Source organism: Camelus ferus, chromosome 15 (assembly GCF_009834535.1).
Source record: "Camelus ferus isolate YT-003-E chromosome 15, BCGSAC_Cfer_1.0, whole genome shotgun sequence".
Lineage (NCBI taxonomy): Eukaryota > Metazoa > Chordata > Mammalia > Artiodactyla > Camelidae > Camelus > Camelus ferus.
In genome coordinates, this window is record NC_045710.1 from 31,288,211 (window position 1) to 31,303,032 (window position 14,822).

A 14,822-nucleotide genomic window follows, 5' to 3' on the forward strand; every position below is an offset into this window, starting at 1 on the left:
GTTATGGATTCTTGAATATTTAATGTTTGCATCTACTTTATTGTAAATTGGTTTTCTGGGATTTTACAGATAAGCAAGTACATCACCTAAAAAATAATTCCTAATATTTCACATCTTATTCCATTGCCATTATACATATTAGTTGACTTTAGATTTTAACATGTTAAAGAAGCATCCTTCTATTCTTTGTTAATATTTTCTTAAATCAGGAATGAACATTGAATTTTATCAAATGGCCTTTCAAGCAACTTTATTTTTTGAATAGGTACTATGTTCATAGCCCCAAATTGAAAAAGTATAAAAAGGTATAGAGTAAAAATTGTATCTAGTGTTTATCATTCTTCCAGAAATATTTTAATATTATATGCACATTCACATATAAACGTTTTTCTTCAAAATGGTAGAATACTATACACATTGTTCTGTATCTTAATTTTTAACTATATTTTGGAGAACACCCCACATTAGTATGCAATGAACTCCTTCATTTTTTTTTAACAGTTGCACAATATTCCATTTTATGGACACTCCGTAATTTATTCAATGAATCCCTTAGTGAGGGACAGAAGAGTTAGTTCCAACTTCTTACTATTGTGTTTGCAAGCTAAAAGAATATCCTTTTGCACACGTGAGTGTATCTATCTAAATTCTAACAAATGGACTATGTTGTACACCTGAAACTAATATAATATTATAAATCAACTATACTTCAAAAATTTTTTAAGTGTAAACACACTAGAACGCTGAAATGCTTGATATATTAATAAATAAATTATAGCAAATGGAACTGCTTGATCAAATGGCATGTGCATTTATAACTTTGACAGACCAAACGCTTTTCTATTTTATTCTTTTTCTTAAGTTACCATAAAACTAATACTCATTATAGTCATTTTATTCTCAATGCCCCTAGATGTCACTATAACTCACCAAATAAATCACATCACAAAAAAATGAATCAAGTAGCCCTTCCATAAAATAGTTACATCATTTATGTGAAGAAACTCCTTATTACTAAAATAAAAAATATCTACATCTTTTATTATACACATTCTCTATTCAAATAATCATACCCAATTTCTGAAGTTCATCCCATATCCTGTGAGCAAATTCCGTTCTCTCTGAGAGCTTCAGTTCAGGCAAGAGAGAACCACAGCTACGCAGTAGAAGCAAGGCTTGATTACCACCGGGGCTACCTATGAAAATGGGTTAACGGATGATAGTTAACACAGTGCCAATGCCCTAAAGATAAATGTCAAAACTTAAATAGAAATCCATATTTAAAAATCTCCTGCCTCACTTAAAGATATTAGAAGAGTACTCACAAACAAGAAGAATTCTACCCCAATCAACAGGTACCATTTACAATGTTACTAAAAGTTATGTTTTTTAAAATGATCTTTCTTAAGGAAGCTGAAGTTATAAATCTATATAATCTGCAAGACTACAGAATAAAAAAATACATAGAGCCTAATTTATAAGCAGTGCTCACTGCAATTCAAAGGCTAAGCTTCTCAATATCTTATGAAAATAGTTCAAAGCAGTACAGTTAAAACCCATGAATATCTAATTTAGGTTTATAATCTGTTACAAAACATAAACTTCCTTCTCACCTTATCCATGACTTTTTATCTACAGCTTTGTCCCTGAAAGCTGACTTTAATATAAAACAAAAACAAAAATAAACCATTTATTGCAGGATTCCATTTACATATAGCATCCAGATAAATCCACAAGGACAGAGTACATTAGTGGTTGCCTAGGGCTGAAGGCATGAGGGTTTGAGAGCTGATGTCCAGGGGTGTGTAGGTTTCTTTTTGGGGTGATAAAAATATTCTAAATTGACTATGCTGATAGCGGTACAACTCAATCTTTGATTTAAAGAGAGAAAATGATAAAATTTATCTTTAAATGCACATAATTACAACTGACACTTCGCTGATAGTCCTTCCTCATCGTTAGATTCTACAGCTTCTTAATGTGACTGAAATCACAGATAGGCTTTAAGAAGCTGGTGAATGCTCCAAAATTATATACAAAATTATGTGTGTCTGAATGTGGGCTTGTGTCTGTGTGGTGGCTTTTTCAGGGGTGGGGAGGGGTAGAAGGCCTACAAGTTTCCAGATGATCAAAGCTGCATATATGATTCAAATAGACTTTAACAGCTAAGTGAAAATGAAAGGAATATAATGATTATCAGCCTTCCTGAGACTGTCATGTGTGATTATCTTAGGGGAATCAAACACTATACAATGGAAGATAAGAAAAACTAGTTATCGTCCATGACAATTTACCACTGACAGTGAATCTTTTATAAACTATGGGAAAAGTCAATTTTTATTTGCTGATTTTGAAGTAAACATGAAAAACAACATATTTTAGTTACTCAACACTTGGCCCTCATGAGTTGGGAAAACAGAGATCACAATCAGCCCATAAAATCATGATGATCAAAAGAAATAACAAACAAAATTAAAAGTATCAAATAATGTACTCTACAATGAACTTATCCTCAAACAAGTCCTTAATAAGAAGTGCAACTTTCTGAACAGAAAATTTTGAAGTACCTGAGTGGCGGGTGTTTTCAAAGACTTTTTGTAGAAGAGTCTTAGGGATGCGGCCAGTTCTTCGGACAGAATTATCTAGCCTCATTAGAGCCCAATCAAATTGACTGGCATTCCTTCTATAAGAAATGAATTCTTCTTGAAGATAATTCTTTTTTTCAGCAGCAATGGCATACAGCCTGGTTTGGCTCAGTAGCTGTCTATAAAATGAAACACAATTAGTAATAAACTAAGACAACTATTATCCATCCATAAAGTCATCTTTGAGAGTAAAATTTATACAAAGCTTTTTTATTAGTTACTAAATACCTAAATTCACAGCACAATAGCAAAAATGCTCAGAGAAGTGTAAATGGGTAGGAAAGTTTGCTTTAAATAAAATCACAAGCACATAAATTGTACGCAAAGTAATCCCTTGAATAACTGGCTGTGTCTCGATAACCTTCTACATGGAATCATTTCAAACTAGACAATAATATGGTATGTTTTCAGCTTTTTAATCTCCCTTAACCAAAACCAAGTTAATGAAGGAAAATGAAGCAGATCATGCTACAAAGTTCTTCTCAACTTTACAAATGAGATAAGAGATCTAAAATATATCTAAAATTCTGATAACTACCTTCGAATGCTTTCTAGGTTTAGCTTACTACAGATTTAAAAGACCAGTTTCCAAGTTAAAATTAGGCAGGTTTTTAAAGGGTCATTAAGGACAAAAGAATTCCTCATCTGTCTAAATAAATTTGAAACATTTTATAGTGGCAATGTTTCAGCTCCCAATTCATATTTGTTAAAATGCTAACTGTATACTTAGTTCTAATTATTTTAACTGCAGCCAACAAAAATAAAACTAGATTTCTAGGGTTAAACATCATTCATTTGGGATAGTCAAAAGGAAAAAAGTTTATAAATTAAGTAAGGTCAGACTAGTACCTATGTTTACAAACAGCCAAAGACCTTTAAACCATCCAATATTTTAATAATAAAGGTCTAACATGCATGCCAAATGCTCTAAAACAAGAAATCAACAGTATTCCATGTTGTAGAAATTGAGACTGTATGTGACTTAACTAATCTCAAACTTAGAAATAATCCTTATGTGTGAAGGAAACCCTGTTATAAATCTATGATGAATTTAAACTTTCTCTGCATTCAAATCTCACCTACACAAAATTATCTAATTCACAAAGATTTCCATATTTACCCCAAAACACCTTAAACTTTTCAAAATTAGCTAGTAATTATAACTAAATAATACACACTAAGTATATATTAACTAAATGTAATGTGAAAACACTATTAATTCAAGAATGTCTTTAGGATTATAATCATTCTTCTAGTAGGTGTACATTTTTTACCAGCCAATTACCAAAATATTTACATAGTGGGTTTAAAAATAAAATTATTGGTTTTATCCTATGTCATTAACCTGGAAAACCAGTCACAATTTGAATGATTAAGTACATGATGTTACATTAAAGAAAGCTACACCAGTAATTTCACCACAAGGTTATATAAAACACAGAGGCAGTAACTGATACTAGATTAGAAATTCTACCACTGTGACCTAGGACAAATCACAACCACTGTGGCCATCAATGGCTCTACCAATGTAAACCAGGAGACTGGAAAGCAATGGCAAAAATCAGGATACCAACTAAATAAGACAATGTCTCACCTTTGTAAACCGAAGCACTTATAGATGGCTAATTGATTAAAGTTTGTTAATTAAGCTGAATTAATTAAACGCTAGATTTTTACCTACAAACCAAAGAAGTTACACTCCTACGTATATTTATCCCTTATTTTCAATTTTTCTCTGGCCGTTTATCTGACTACTGGATCAGTTGTTATTAAACTATGCCCTTGTTAGTCAGGCAAACACAAAATATTATTTTAAATCACCCAGAACAATGTGTAAGGTTCAAGTGAGTGTGCAATAATATTGTCCAACAATGAAAGCTAAATATTATAAAGACTTCAAAATTGTAGTGAAGTATATTTGTCAATGTTTTTTACACAACCCAAGTCTAATAAACTGTGAAGGAGCATAAAAATAAAACCTTTGCCAAAAATGCAGTTTGAAAATATAAGATCAAACACAAAGAAGACAGAGGTACTAATAAACCAGTACAGCATTCTGACCATTCTAAAGTTAATTTTTCTCACAAAATAAATCTTAAATGCTGTCAAGTCAAAATAGGAATCTACTATGAAATAAACTGTGGCAGGGGAAGAGTTACATATTTAAAGCAAAGTATTCTTCACTCTTCAAAAGGATTCTTTGGTGCTTCCCCACATGGCAGCAGTTTCTACACTTATTATTTGGCCCAGAATTTCTTTTTAAATTCATTTGAACACACCCTGCAGAAACAAGAATTTCAGAGCCTGAAACAACAGGTACATTGTGATAGAAAGGAAAGGAAAGATCAAGTCCAGGGGTTAAGGTGGTCCATGCAATGCAGGAACCCACCCCTCAACCAGGCTCGCACAAGCTGGAATGCACTGCCTGCACATCCTGATGACCACAGTTGATGCAAACTCGTAAGAGAAAATTATTTTATCAACTCATCCAAGTGTCATAAATGGCTCCTTTATATTTTGAGTTAAACTTCTCAGGTACCCTCCTAAGATTTCGGCGCTTACTACTAACATCCAGGTTACCCATGAATTTTCTCTGGCAAAATTTGGCATTTAAAAAGTTTTTCTTCTCATTTTTTAACTTGTATTGTTTTGTAATCAATGGTGGTGGTTTCTGACTCTTCAGTGCAAAAAATAACAAGGTACAAGGATCAGAGTATTATAAGCAGGTTTCCATGGGACTCCTCTATTAAGCCTGTAACTTTTAAATATTAATTCTTTACTTTTTCAAGGCACTTCTGAGTTTATAGAAAAACTGTCCCATAAAAGTACAGAGTTCCCATATACCCTCTTTCCTCTTCACCCAGTTTCCCCATTAATATTTTGTATTAAGACATAGAAAACAAACTTATGGTTACCAAGGGAGGAGGGAGGATAAATTAGGAGTTGGGGATTAACAAATACACACTATATATAAAATAGACAAATAACAAGGACCTACTGTATAGCACAGGGAGCTATAATCAATATCTTATAATAACCTACAACAGAAAAGAATCTGAAAAAGGATATATATGTATAACTGAATCACTTTGCTGTACAACTGAAACTAACACAATATTGTAAATCAACTATACTTCAATTAAAAAAAAACACTTTATATTGGTGTATACATTTATTACAAATGATTACCATATTGATACATTTTTATTAACTAAGGTCTACAGTTTACCATAGGGTTTGTTGTATACATACCTATGTGTTTTGACAAATATATGGCACGCATTACAGAACTATAGAGAATAATTTCACTGCCCTAAAAATGCCCTGAGCTCCACCTACTCATCCCTCCCCACCTCCCCCGAACCCCTAGTAACCACTTTTTACTTGTCTATATAGTTTTGTCTTTTCCAGAACATCATACAGATGGATCATACAATCTGTAGTCTTTTTCAGATTGGCTTCTTTCACCTAGCAAAATACATTAAAGGCTCCTTGGTGTCTCTTTGTGGCTTGATAGTTAATCTCTTTTTAGTGCTGAGTAACATTCCACTGTATGGAGGTACCACAGCTTGTTTATCTGTTCACCTATTCAAAGACCTATTGGTTGCTTCCAATTTGGGGCAAATATGATGCATTCCCACATGCAATGAGAGTTCCTACTGCCCACATCCTTACCAGCATTTGATGCCATAGGTGTTTTGGATTTTAGCCACTCTAACAGCTGTGTAGTGGTATCTAATTGTTGTTTTAATTTGCAATTCCCTAATGACATATGGTAAGAGCATCTTTTCATATGCATTTTGGTACTCTGTATTTCTTTGATGAATTGTTCAGATCTGCTCATTTTTCAATTGCATCGTAAGTTTTCTCATTGCTGAGTTTTAAGAGTTCTTTGTATGTTTTGGATACTCTCAGTTTTTTTTCAAGGTAACTTTTTATTGAATTGTTATTCATTCCTTTTTAACTTTGACTATACACCAAACTAACCACATACATTCTTAAAACTCTCCCTTTTCTATTCTCCTTTTCCTTTTTCACTGCTATGATGAGCCAATTCAGCATCACTTTGGATCTATCAAGATTTTTAAAGGATACAAATATATGATAGAATAAGTATAATCATAGTTGTGTTTATTATGCATCTAATACATGCTGGGTGCCAGAAAATTACAACTATAATAACCCATGAAGATAAGAAAACTGAAACAACTTGCCCAAAGTCATAGTGAAAGCTAGTTGATGACAGGGCCAGGATTTGTACTCAGGCAGTTTCATTCTGAAATGAGCTCAATGTGGTAGAAGGGCATCAAGGAAACTCATCTGGCTGCAACAGGGGTTCACACTGGAAAGTGGTAAAAATTAAACCTAGGCAGGGCAGGTGAGACTAGATAAGGGAAAGTCTACAATGGTTGATAACTAAAGGATTTGGATTTTATGACATGCTTATAAAATACAAGACTGACCTCTATAAAGCTGCTTTCAGCTTATTTTGTTGAAACATTTTGTAGGCAATAGGTATCTCAGGTTTATCTCTTATGTTCTCACCAATCCCTTATTTTTTTTAATTGAAAAAATTGGGGTAATTAGGTGTATTTATTTTTTTAATGGAGGTGCTGGGGATTAAACCTAAGATCTCATGCACACTAAGCATACCCTCTACCACTGAGCTATACCCTCCCCTCAACCAATCCCTATTTTAACTATTCCACTTGAGTTTTCTTTAGCATATTGATATGGTTGATTGCATCAATTAATTTTTTCAAATGTTGAGCTAGGCTTGCACACCTGAAATAAACCCAACGTGGTCACAGTACATAATTCTTTTTATATATTTTATATATACACTGATTCCAATTAAGTTTTAACATGTTAAAAATTCAAAAAGATAATGATTCCTAAAAGTGGTTGGTAGTCCTTTCAAATTTCTCCACTGCTACTGACTATACCATCTTTATACTGTTCCTTCAAGCTCAAAATCTTAAGACATTTTATTGCTCAATCCCTCTCATATTTCACACTCCATCTGTTGAGCCCTCAGATTTCTCTTTATTTCTGAGTTCCCTGTTCAATACAGAATACATGGATTCTGCAACAAACCACTAATCAGCTTCTCAGGCTTCAGCTTTTCTTCATACAACTACCAGATCAATCATTCCCCAAAACATCTCCATGTCACTACCTCTTTAAGATCCTGTACTTGCTTACTTTTACCACAGTAAACCTAAGTTCTTTCATTTATTGATTCAAAAACAATGTACTGAGCACCTTCTATGTATAAGGCACTGTGCTAGGATTAGCCTTTCTACTTACCTAGTAAGTAAATCTGATAATCAATTAGTTACACTTTAAAAAGTTATATTAAGTTCTGTAAAGGAGGGACTCCAAAGAAAGAATAACAGCAGGGTTCTACCCTGGATAAATGTACAAAGATGATGACAGTTAAATTTTTAACCAAGGATGAACAGTAGCAGCCATACATACAACAGGGGATGAGCATTCCAAGGCAGAACGGTCAGCAGACCACGCAAGTGAGCAACAGATGCTCAAAAGTTGGAGAGGAAGACTGGGCTAGATCATGAAGGATTTTGAAGCTAAGGAATTTGGATTTTATTCTAGGTACAGATTTTATTCCAAGTACAGAACTGTATCAGAACCCTATTGAAGGTGTATAAGAGGTTGTAGCATGATCTATTTCTGTTTTGAAAAGACCAGTCTAGCTGCCTGGTAGAGAATAAATTAGAGGGCAGCAAGAATTATAATAGAGATACCACTCAGGAAGCTGCTGCAGTAGTCCACCTGAGAGACTGATGGAAGCTGAGAGCAGGATGGGCAGTAGAGATGGGAAAGACATACGTATCACCAAGGCCCCCACCTGATTTACCTGCAAATTCCAGGCAACAAGTCTCACCAGTACAATTTTTACATTTTCACTTCCACGTAATAGGGAAAAATTCACATCAAAGTACCCTGCAAGTTACAGTAACTCTAAGCCTGTAAAATCTCTGAGATAACAGTATTTACCTCACAAGAATATCACAAAGATTGAGATAATGCAGTGCTTCCCAAAATATTGTACTTCTGCCAGGAAAATGATTTTAGATAGCATGTATCAAAGATATTCCACTTCAGTAGTTTTATTTAACAACTATCATATCAAGCTCTTTATTTTACTAGCATTCTTAAGACAAAATTAAGTCATAAAAATGTCAATTTAAACCAAAAACCAATGAAAAGTAAAATATTAAATATAAATAAGAGTTTAAGTAGTGCTCAGATTTGGCAAAAAATCAGAAGGCAGTACACAAATGCTCGAGGTTTGGGCAGTAATACTAAAGTGTACATAAAGGACCAAGCAAAGAAAGCATAATAAATAGTAACTACATATTTCTTCTTTTTAAAATATGTCAGCGGAAAGTACAAGGCATACTGAAACCCAAGCTATGCTATTTAACAGCCATGTGACTCTGAGAAAGGTATTTGGTCTTTCTAAGCAGTAGTTCCTTCACCTAAGGAAAAATACCTACCTTGTAAAGATCACATAAAAAAATAAGATTCCTCATAAGAGTGCTCAGTAAATAGCTCTTACTCTAGAGGGTAATCAATAAATATGTTGATTGATCTTTTAAAAAATCTTTCATAGTCACAATGAACGTTATCCCTGAACTATTTTTTCCCTGAACATTCTCCCTGAATTTTGTAAGACCTCAATTCTCCAAAAAGTCTTGCCCAGTTGAGCTGTCCCCCAACACTGCTTTATGCTTTATGGTACGTCACAGAATTTTAGGCTGCCTTGAAGCACCAATGCCTTTCCACCTATCCAGATGTCCCCTCCATCTCAGGCTCCTCCAGTCCAAAGGGATGTCTCCTTTGTCTCAGCTATGACAGGAAGTGATGAAGAGTCAGTTAACGAGGCTGGGACCTATGTTGTGACGTGGAGCAAGACTACTCGGCAGAATCTATAAAGTGAGAGTGGGACAGACTAGATTAATTCTAGAGATCCCCTACAGAGTTGACATTCTGAGATCTTACTTACTTGCTTACTTACTTGTGATAGCCTTTAATTCCTAAACTTATAATGTGTTATGTATTGCTTTAAAAAAAAAAGTTTGTATGTCCTTAAGTAATCCCTTCAGCATCTAAAACACAACAGGAGACACACAAAGCAATCTCCTAATTTGTAACATCAACCCACAGAAAATGAAAGGTGTGTGTGATATATTCATATAAAGACAGTTTGAAAATGGTAAAGATCTACACCAAAGATACTATTATTTAGCCTAATTTCCAAATCTATTCTTCCTAATGCTGCTGACATCTTTGCCAATCTCCTGTTCTGTCTCTCAGAAAAGGAAGTAACTTTTGAGTTACTAGTTGAGGCCCCATTAACCCTAATCTGCAGTATCAATGTTGTTCCTAACTGGTCTATCCATCTCCAGCCTCTCTCTCTCCTAGAGTCTATGTAAACTTTGTCAAGATCTGTATCTCTTGAAACCCTCCAATGGTTTTTGACCAACTTCCTAATCAACCTTGGTAGCTTCAAGGAAAATGGACTGACCTTTGCAGTATCAACATCCACCACATCCCAACCCAAACAGCTACATAGGATAAAAGTACAGCCTCCAAGTTCTTCATGCTCTTTCTTTCCCTGGAACATTGTAACTACTCATTAAGACGTGTCCTCTTAAACTTGAGCAATCACCTACCACAAAACAAACGTGACTCTCTTCTCTCCGAAATGCCACGGTATTATATTCCCCTCTTGCGAAGAGCGCACATACCATAGTTGTGTGTGCCTATCACAGTCCTCTGTGACTGATAAACACACAGGGAGCAGAGGCTGAATCCCAACTCCAAAGGACCCATGCAGATTTTTAATATTTGTTGAGAAAGGTTTTTTTAATGAAAGGTAAACAAGGAAAAGTTTTCTTTTCTTTCAACCTTAGAAGTCACATCATTCTGCCATAGGGCAATATATGATCGTCACCTTTAACACAATCACCAACCTAGATCCACTTCCAAACTGATTTAGCTCAAAGCTCACCTTTCCTCTAAAGCACTTAAGTGTTGATTAATAAATTCTAATAATTTCATTCAATAATACTCACCTGTCCTTCTCAGACATTCCTGGAAACCAAGATCAGGGTGAATTTGTGGAGATCCACTGCATAGTATGAATGGGTTAAGTACCCCTTCAAACGTGTTTGCATCTCACAATATTCCTTCCTCAATGTCTAAGATTTTCATTAATTCACTTAACATACATTTGACACGTACCACGTGCCACAAAGTTAGACACCAGGGAAGGCAGTGACTCAGAAAAGAAACCACAGGAAAGCAGTGGTCAAATGGGGAGAAGCTGTCAAGAGAGATTTAACAGAAGAGACACATCCCAAGAGTGAACATCACATTCAAAGGCAAGGAGATGTACAAAACAGCCCATCAAAGCTTTGCTAGTTCACAGACCAGCAGCACCTCTACCATCTGGGGGCCTGCTGAACATGTAAAATCTCAGTCCCCTGCCTACACCTACAAAATCAGAAGCCACATTTTCATAAGCTTCCCAGGGAATTCTTCCGCTCATAGTTTCAGATGCCCTGCTGCAGAGGACTTCAAAGTAGTAGTTTGGTATGGCTAGGATAGAGGATCCCATGGGAAGGAACGCATAAGAAGTAAGGCTCCAGAAGCATCTCCAGATCATGAAGCACCTTATCCTGGAACTAATGGGAGCCACCAAAGCGTCTCATTTTAAGTAGGAAAATGACATGATCAAATTATCAGGGAATCTACAGAATACTGTGGGGGTTGGAGGAAGAGGGGAATCATTCCAGATGAAGCAGATCTAACAGAATTTAAACATTTGTGGGATCAATACATAGGGACAGGGTGGGGACATGAAGGTGTCAAGGAAATATGAATGAGAAATCTCTAGAAAGCAGATAGGAATAGCAAAACTCATAAAACAGGGAATATACAAGAACACATTTAGGAGGAAAGACAAATCCAGTTTGAGATGTGATGGGTTTGAAGTAACCGTAGTTCAATCAGTGGAGGTGTCTAGTAGACAGTCTATGTCCAGGAGAAGAAATACTGCAATCATCAGATATGTGTGTATGGGCTGATGGCCTGAAAATGGAAGACGTAGTCCAAAGGGAAGGGGGAAAAAAAAGAGAGAGAGAGAGAAAACAAAAGGACTAAGGACAACCACCCCCTGCAAGACATCAGCATTTAAGAGATGAACAGAGGAAAGGAGATGCTACAAAGCAAGTGAGAAAAATTCTGAAAGAGAAAAATCAAGAAAGAGTGGTGTCATCATCAATGCCAAGAAAAAGATCTCATTAAGGAGGAAACAGGCAACAGAGTAACATGCCAGAGGTCAAGGACTTACAAGTGGATTTAGTAATTAAGAAATCCCTTGGAAAAATTAAATGAAATAAACTTACATCTCACACATACATAAATTATTTGAAAAGATATACATATATCTCAATGGCTCTAAGTGATAGAATTAAGAGTGATTTTTAGTTTACTGCTTTCCCCCTTGTGTTTTACAACTGTTCCTCAAGGCATGTAAGTTCTAAAATTTAAAAACATACAATAAAAAAATTAATAAATAAGACAGTGATGGCTTTCCCCAGTGGTGTGGTTGCAATGTGAAGCGAAATGAGGGAGACAGGAGAGGGGGCAGGGAGGAGAGACTGGGAAGCATCTAGAGTTAAGCTGAATTCCAGGAAAGGATCTGTTGTTCAGGTGGGACAGGTGTGGGCATGCTACAGGCTGTGGGACAGGAGACTGGAAGGAAAGAATGCTCAGAGTCCGGGAGAAGAAAACAAACTCTTCTTTAGTGCTTGCTATGAGCTGAGCACACAGTGGTGAACCAGACAAAGTTCTGCTCTCATGTAACTGACTTTCTACGAAGGAAACAGAGAGCGGATAAATAGTATCAGACAAACATGCCATGGGAAAACCAAAAGAGGGTTGTTTTTAGATTGAGTGTTGAGGTAAGGTCTCTCTGAAGAGACAGCATTTAAGATGAGTCCTGAATGACAAAAAAGCGCTTCACAAAGAAGAGGGAAAGGCCTAGTTACCTGTACTTTACAGATAACGAACTGAGGATCAAAAAGATAAGGTAAGATTACGCAGCAAGTAAGTGGAACCCAGGTCTGAGGACCTCCCAGACCAGGACCCTTTCCACTAGATTGTGTTCCCTCTACTGTTTTCCTCAAATGCAACGGTGCAGATGAACTATAACATCGACCCTCCTCTGGCCTCACAGGGATATTAAAGACTAGAAAAATATGAGTAACTGGCACAACTTTCTCAAAAGAAGCTCTTTGAAAGCCAAGAGATGTAGTTCTGCAAAAGCAAAGGCATGACTTCTAAAGGTTAACTGTTCGGATCTAAGTAGGCTCCAAGTTACAAGTAGGCTACATTCCAAAGATCTTTAACTAACTTGTTAAGAAATCATAAAACATTTCCTCTATATAATTTTACACATAAAGTAGGTTTCCAGGCTGGTCCACAAAGATTTATGCAATCATTAGTGGTACTATTACAGTAACTAATAAAACATTTACTAAGTACCAAGCCCTCTGTTAAGAGCTTTATATGAATAATTTCACATAATACTATCAACACTATTAGTATTCCCATCCTATCCAAAACTAAGGAAACTGAGGCCTGGAAATGTTAAGTAACTTGTCCCATGGCATAATGTAAATAAAAAGAGGAGCCTGCATAAGCCCTGGCTTATGCCAAATCCTTAGCTCTTAGTCAGCATGCTGTCTCCCACGGTACCTTTATTTATAAACACTAGTCTTTCAGAATCAGTTTTTCTCCAATTCTAAAACCTCAGCGCACATCTGCCCTTCTCAGGTGGTCAGAATACTACCCAAATTAAGGCTTTCATCAAGCTTCCTTATCCTCTCCCTGACAAAGTCTATACCAAACCTATCTCCTGATAAACCTCAATCCATGAGGGCATTTATTCACACATTTGACACCCACTGAGAATTTAACTTGCCTCTGCACCCCCAGTTCCCACAGAGTGCCTGGAATACGTTCACGTACCCACTCACTGACACTTAGAAACCCTACGTTGACAATTCCCAACCCACAGAACATCCTCGTAAATACTAAAAAGTAAACTCCACTCGAGAAAAGGCAGGCAAACACCCAAACTGATCATAATTTAACGCCCAGCTCTAAGCTATCCCGAGCTCACCCAAAATTCCCAACCTATCCTCCCCACCCCCAAAGAAAGCTCTCGAAACCTAAGTCCTAGCTGATGACTGAGCACCAATAATGCTCACACGTGGCACAGCACCAAAAGCAGTCAACCATCAGGAAAGGAGTAACACCTGATTCCTCCGCAGCAGCCTCCACAGGCCCCCTCAGCATCATTGACCGTCGGTAGCCTGAAAGCGGGAAACCGAGTCGGAGGCGGCGACGGCAGGATCCATGCCGGAAGCGAGCCATGCCCGTGGCCGTGACCTTCTGAAGGCGACCAACCCTGTCACCCGAAATCCCTCTTGTGGGGAGAGTGGTCCGAAGCTCGAGGACGCTCGGCCCTGAAGAGGCCGTGAAGAGAGCACAAGTGGGACCCGGCCCCCGCCCGCGCCCATGACCCCGGGGAACGGCCGCGCTGCAGGCAGGCAGGCAGGGGGAAGCGGCGCAGCACTCACCCGGCGACCCGCCCGGCGCGAGCGGCGGGCAGACAGAGGGCGGCGTGCGGCCGGCCTGGGCCGCCGGCGACCAGGCGCAGGGAGAAGGGGAGGCGCGGCGCTGCCCCGGCACGGAGAAGCCAGCGGGCGGGTCTCAGCAAGGCTGCCATGGCTCGCCCGTCCCCACGGCGGGATGCACGTTCGGCGAGAAGGACAGGGGGAGCACGTGACCGCGGGGTCGCCCGGCGCGGGAGAGACCAAAGGCCGGGCGCGCCGGGCGCAGGGGGAGGCACGTGTTGTTATAACATAGAAGACGGAAAAACACGTTCATCCCAGGCAACGTGCGCCCCATGCGATGTTGACAAGACAAGGTGGCTTGATGTATCATTTCAGGGAAAGCCTCTTTCCGTCTTCTTTCCTTCACGTCAGCATGTTCGGTCCTTCCACCCCTACACTTTTCAGTTGGTAGAGTCGGAAGAGGTCGACTCCTCCCAGGTTAGCGCAAGGGCTTGCGGGG

At 37.7% G+C, this 14,822-nt stretch overlaps 1 protein-coding gene across 1 annotated transcript in view; it reads right to left on the minus strand.

Moving 5' to 3' along the window:
* The window catches only part of LRPPRC (leucine rich pentatricopeptide repeat containing), a 93,760-nt gene extending 79,236 nt beyond the window's left edge, over positions 1 to 14,524 (minus strand). Inside the window, exons 1-3 of the mRNA XM_032497422.1 lie at positions 14,327 to 14,524; positions 2,568 to 2,764; positions 1,074 to 1,196 (exon numbers count right to left, since the gene is read on the minus strand). Coding sequence (XP_032353313.1) covers positions 1,074 to 1,196; positions 2,568 to 2,764; positions 14,327 to 14,475 — 469 coding nt within the window. The 5' untranslated portion in view covers positions 14,476 to 14,524. The remainder of the gene's footprint in view (positions 1 to 1,073; positions 1,197 to 2,567; positions 2,765 to 14,326) is intronic.
* Positions 14,525 to 14,822: the final 298 nt, after the last annotated feature.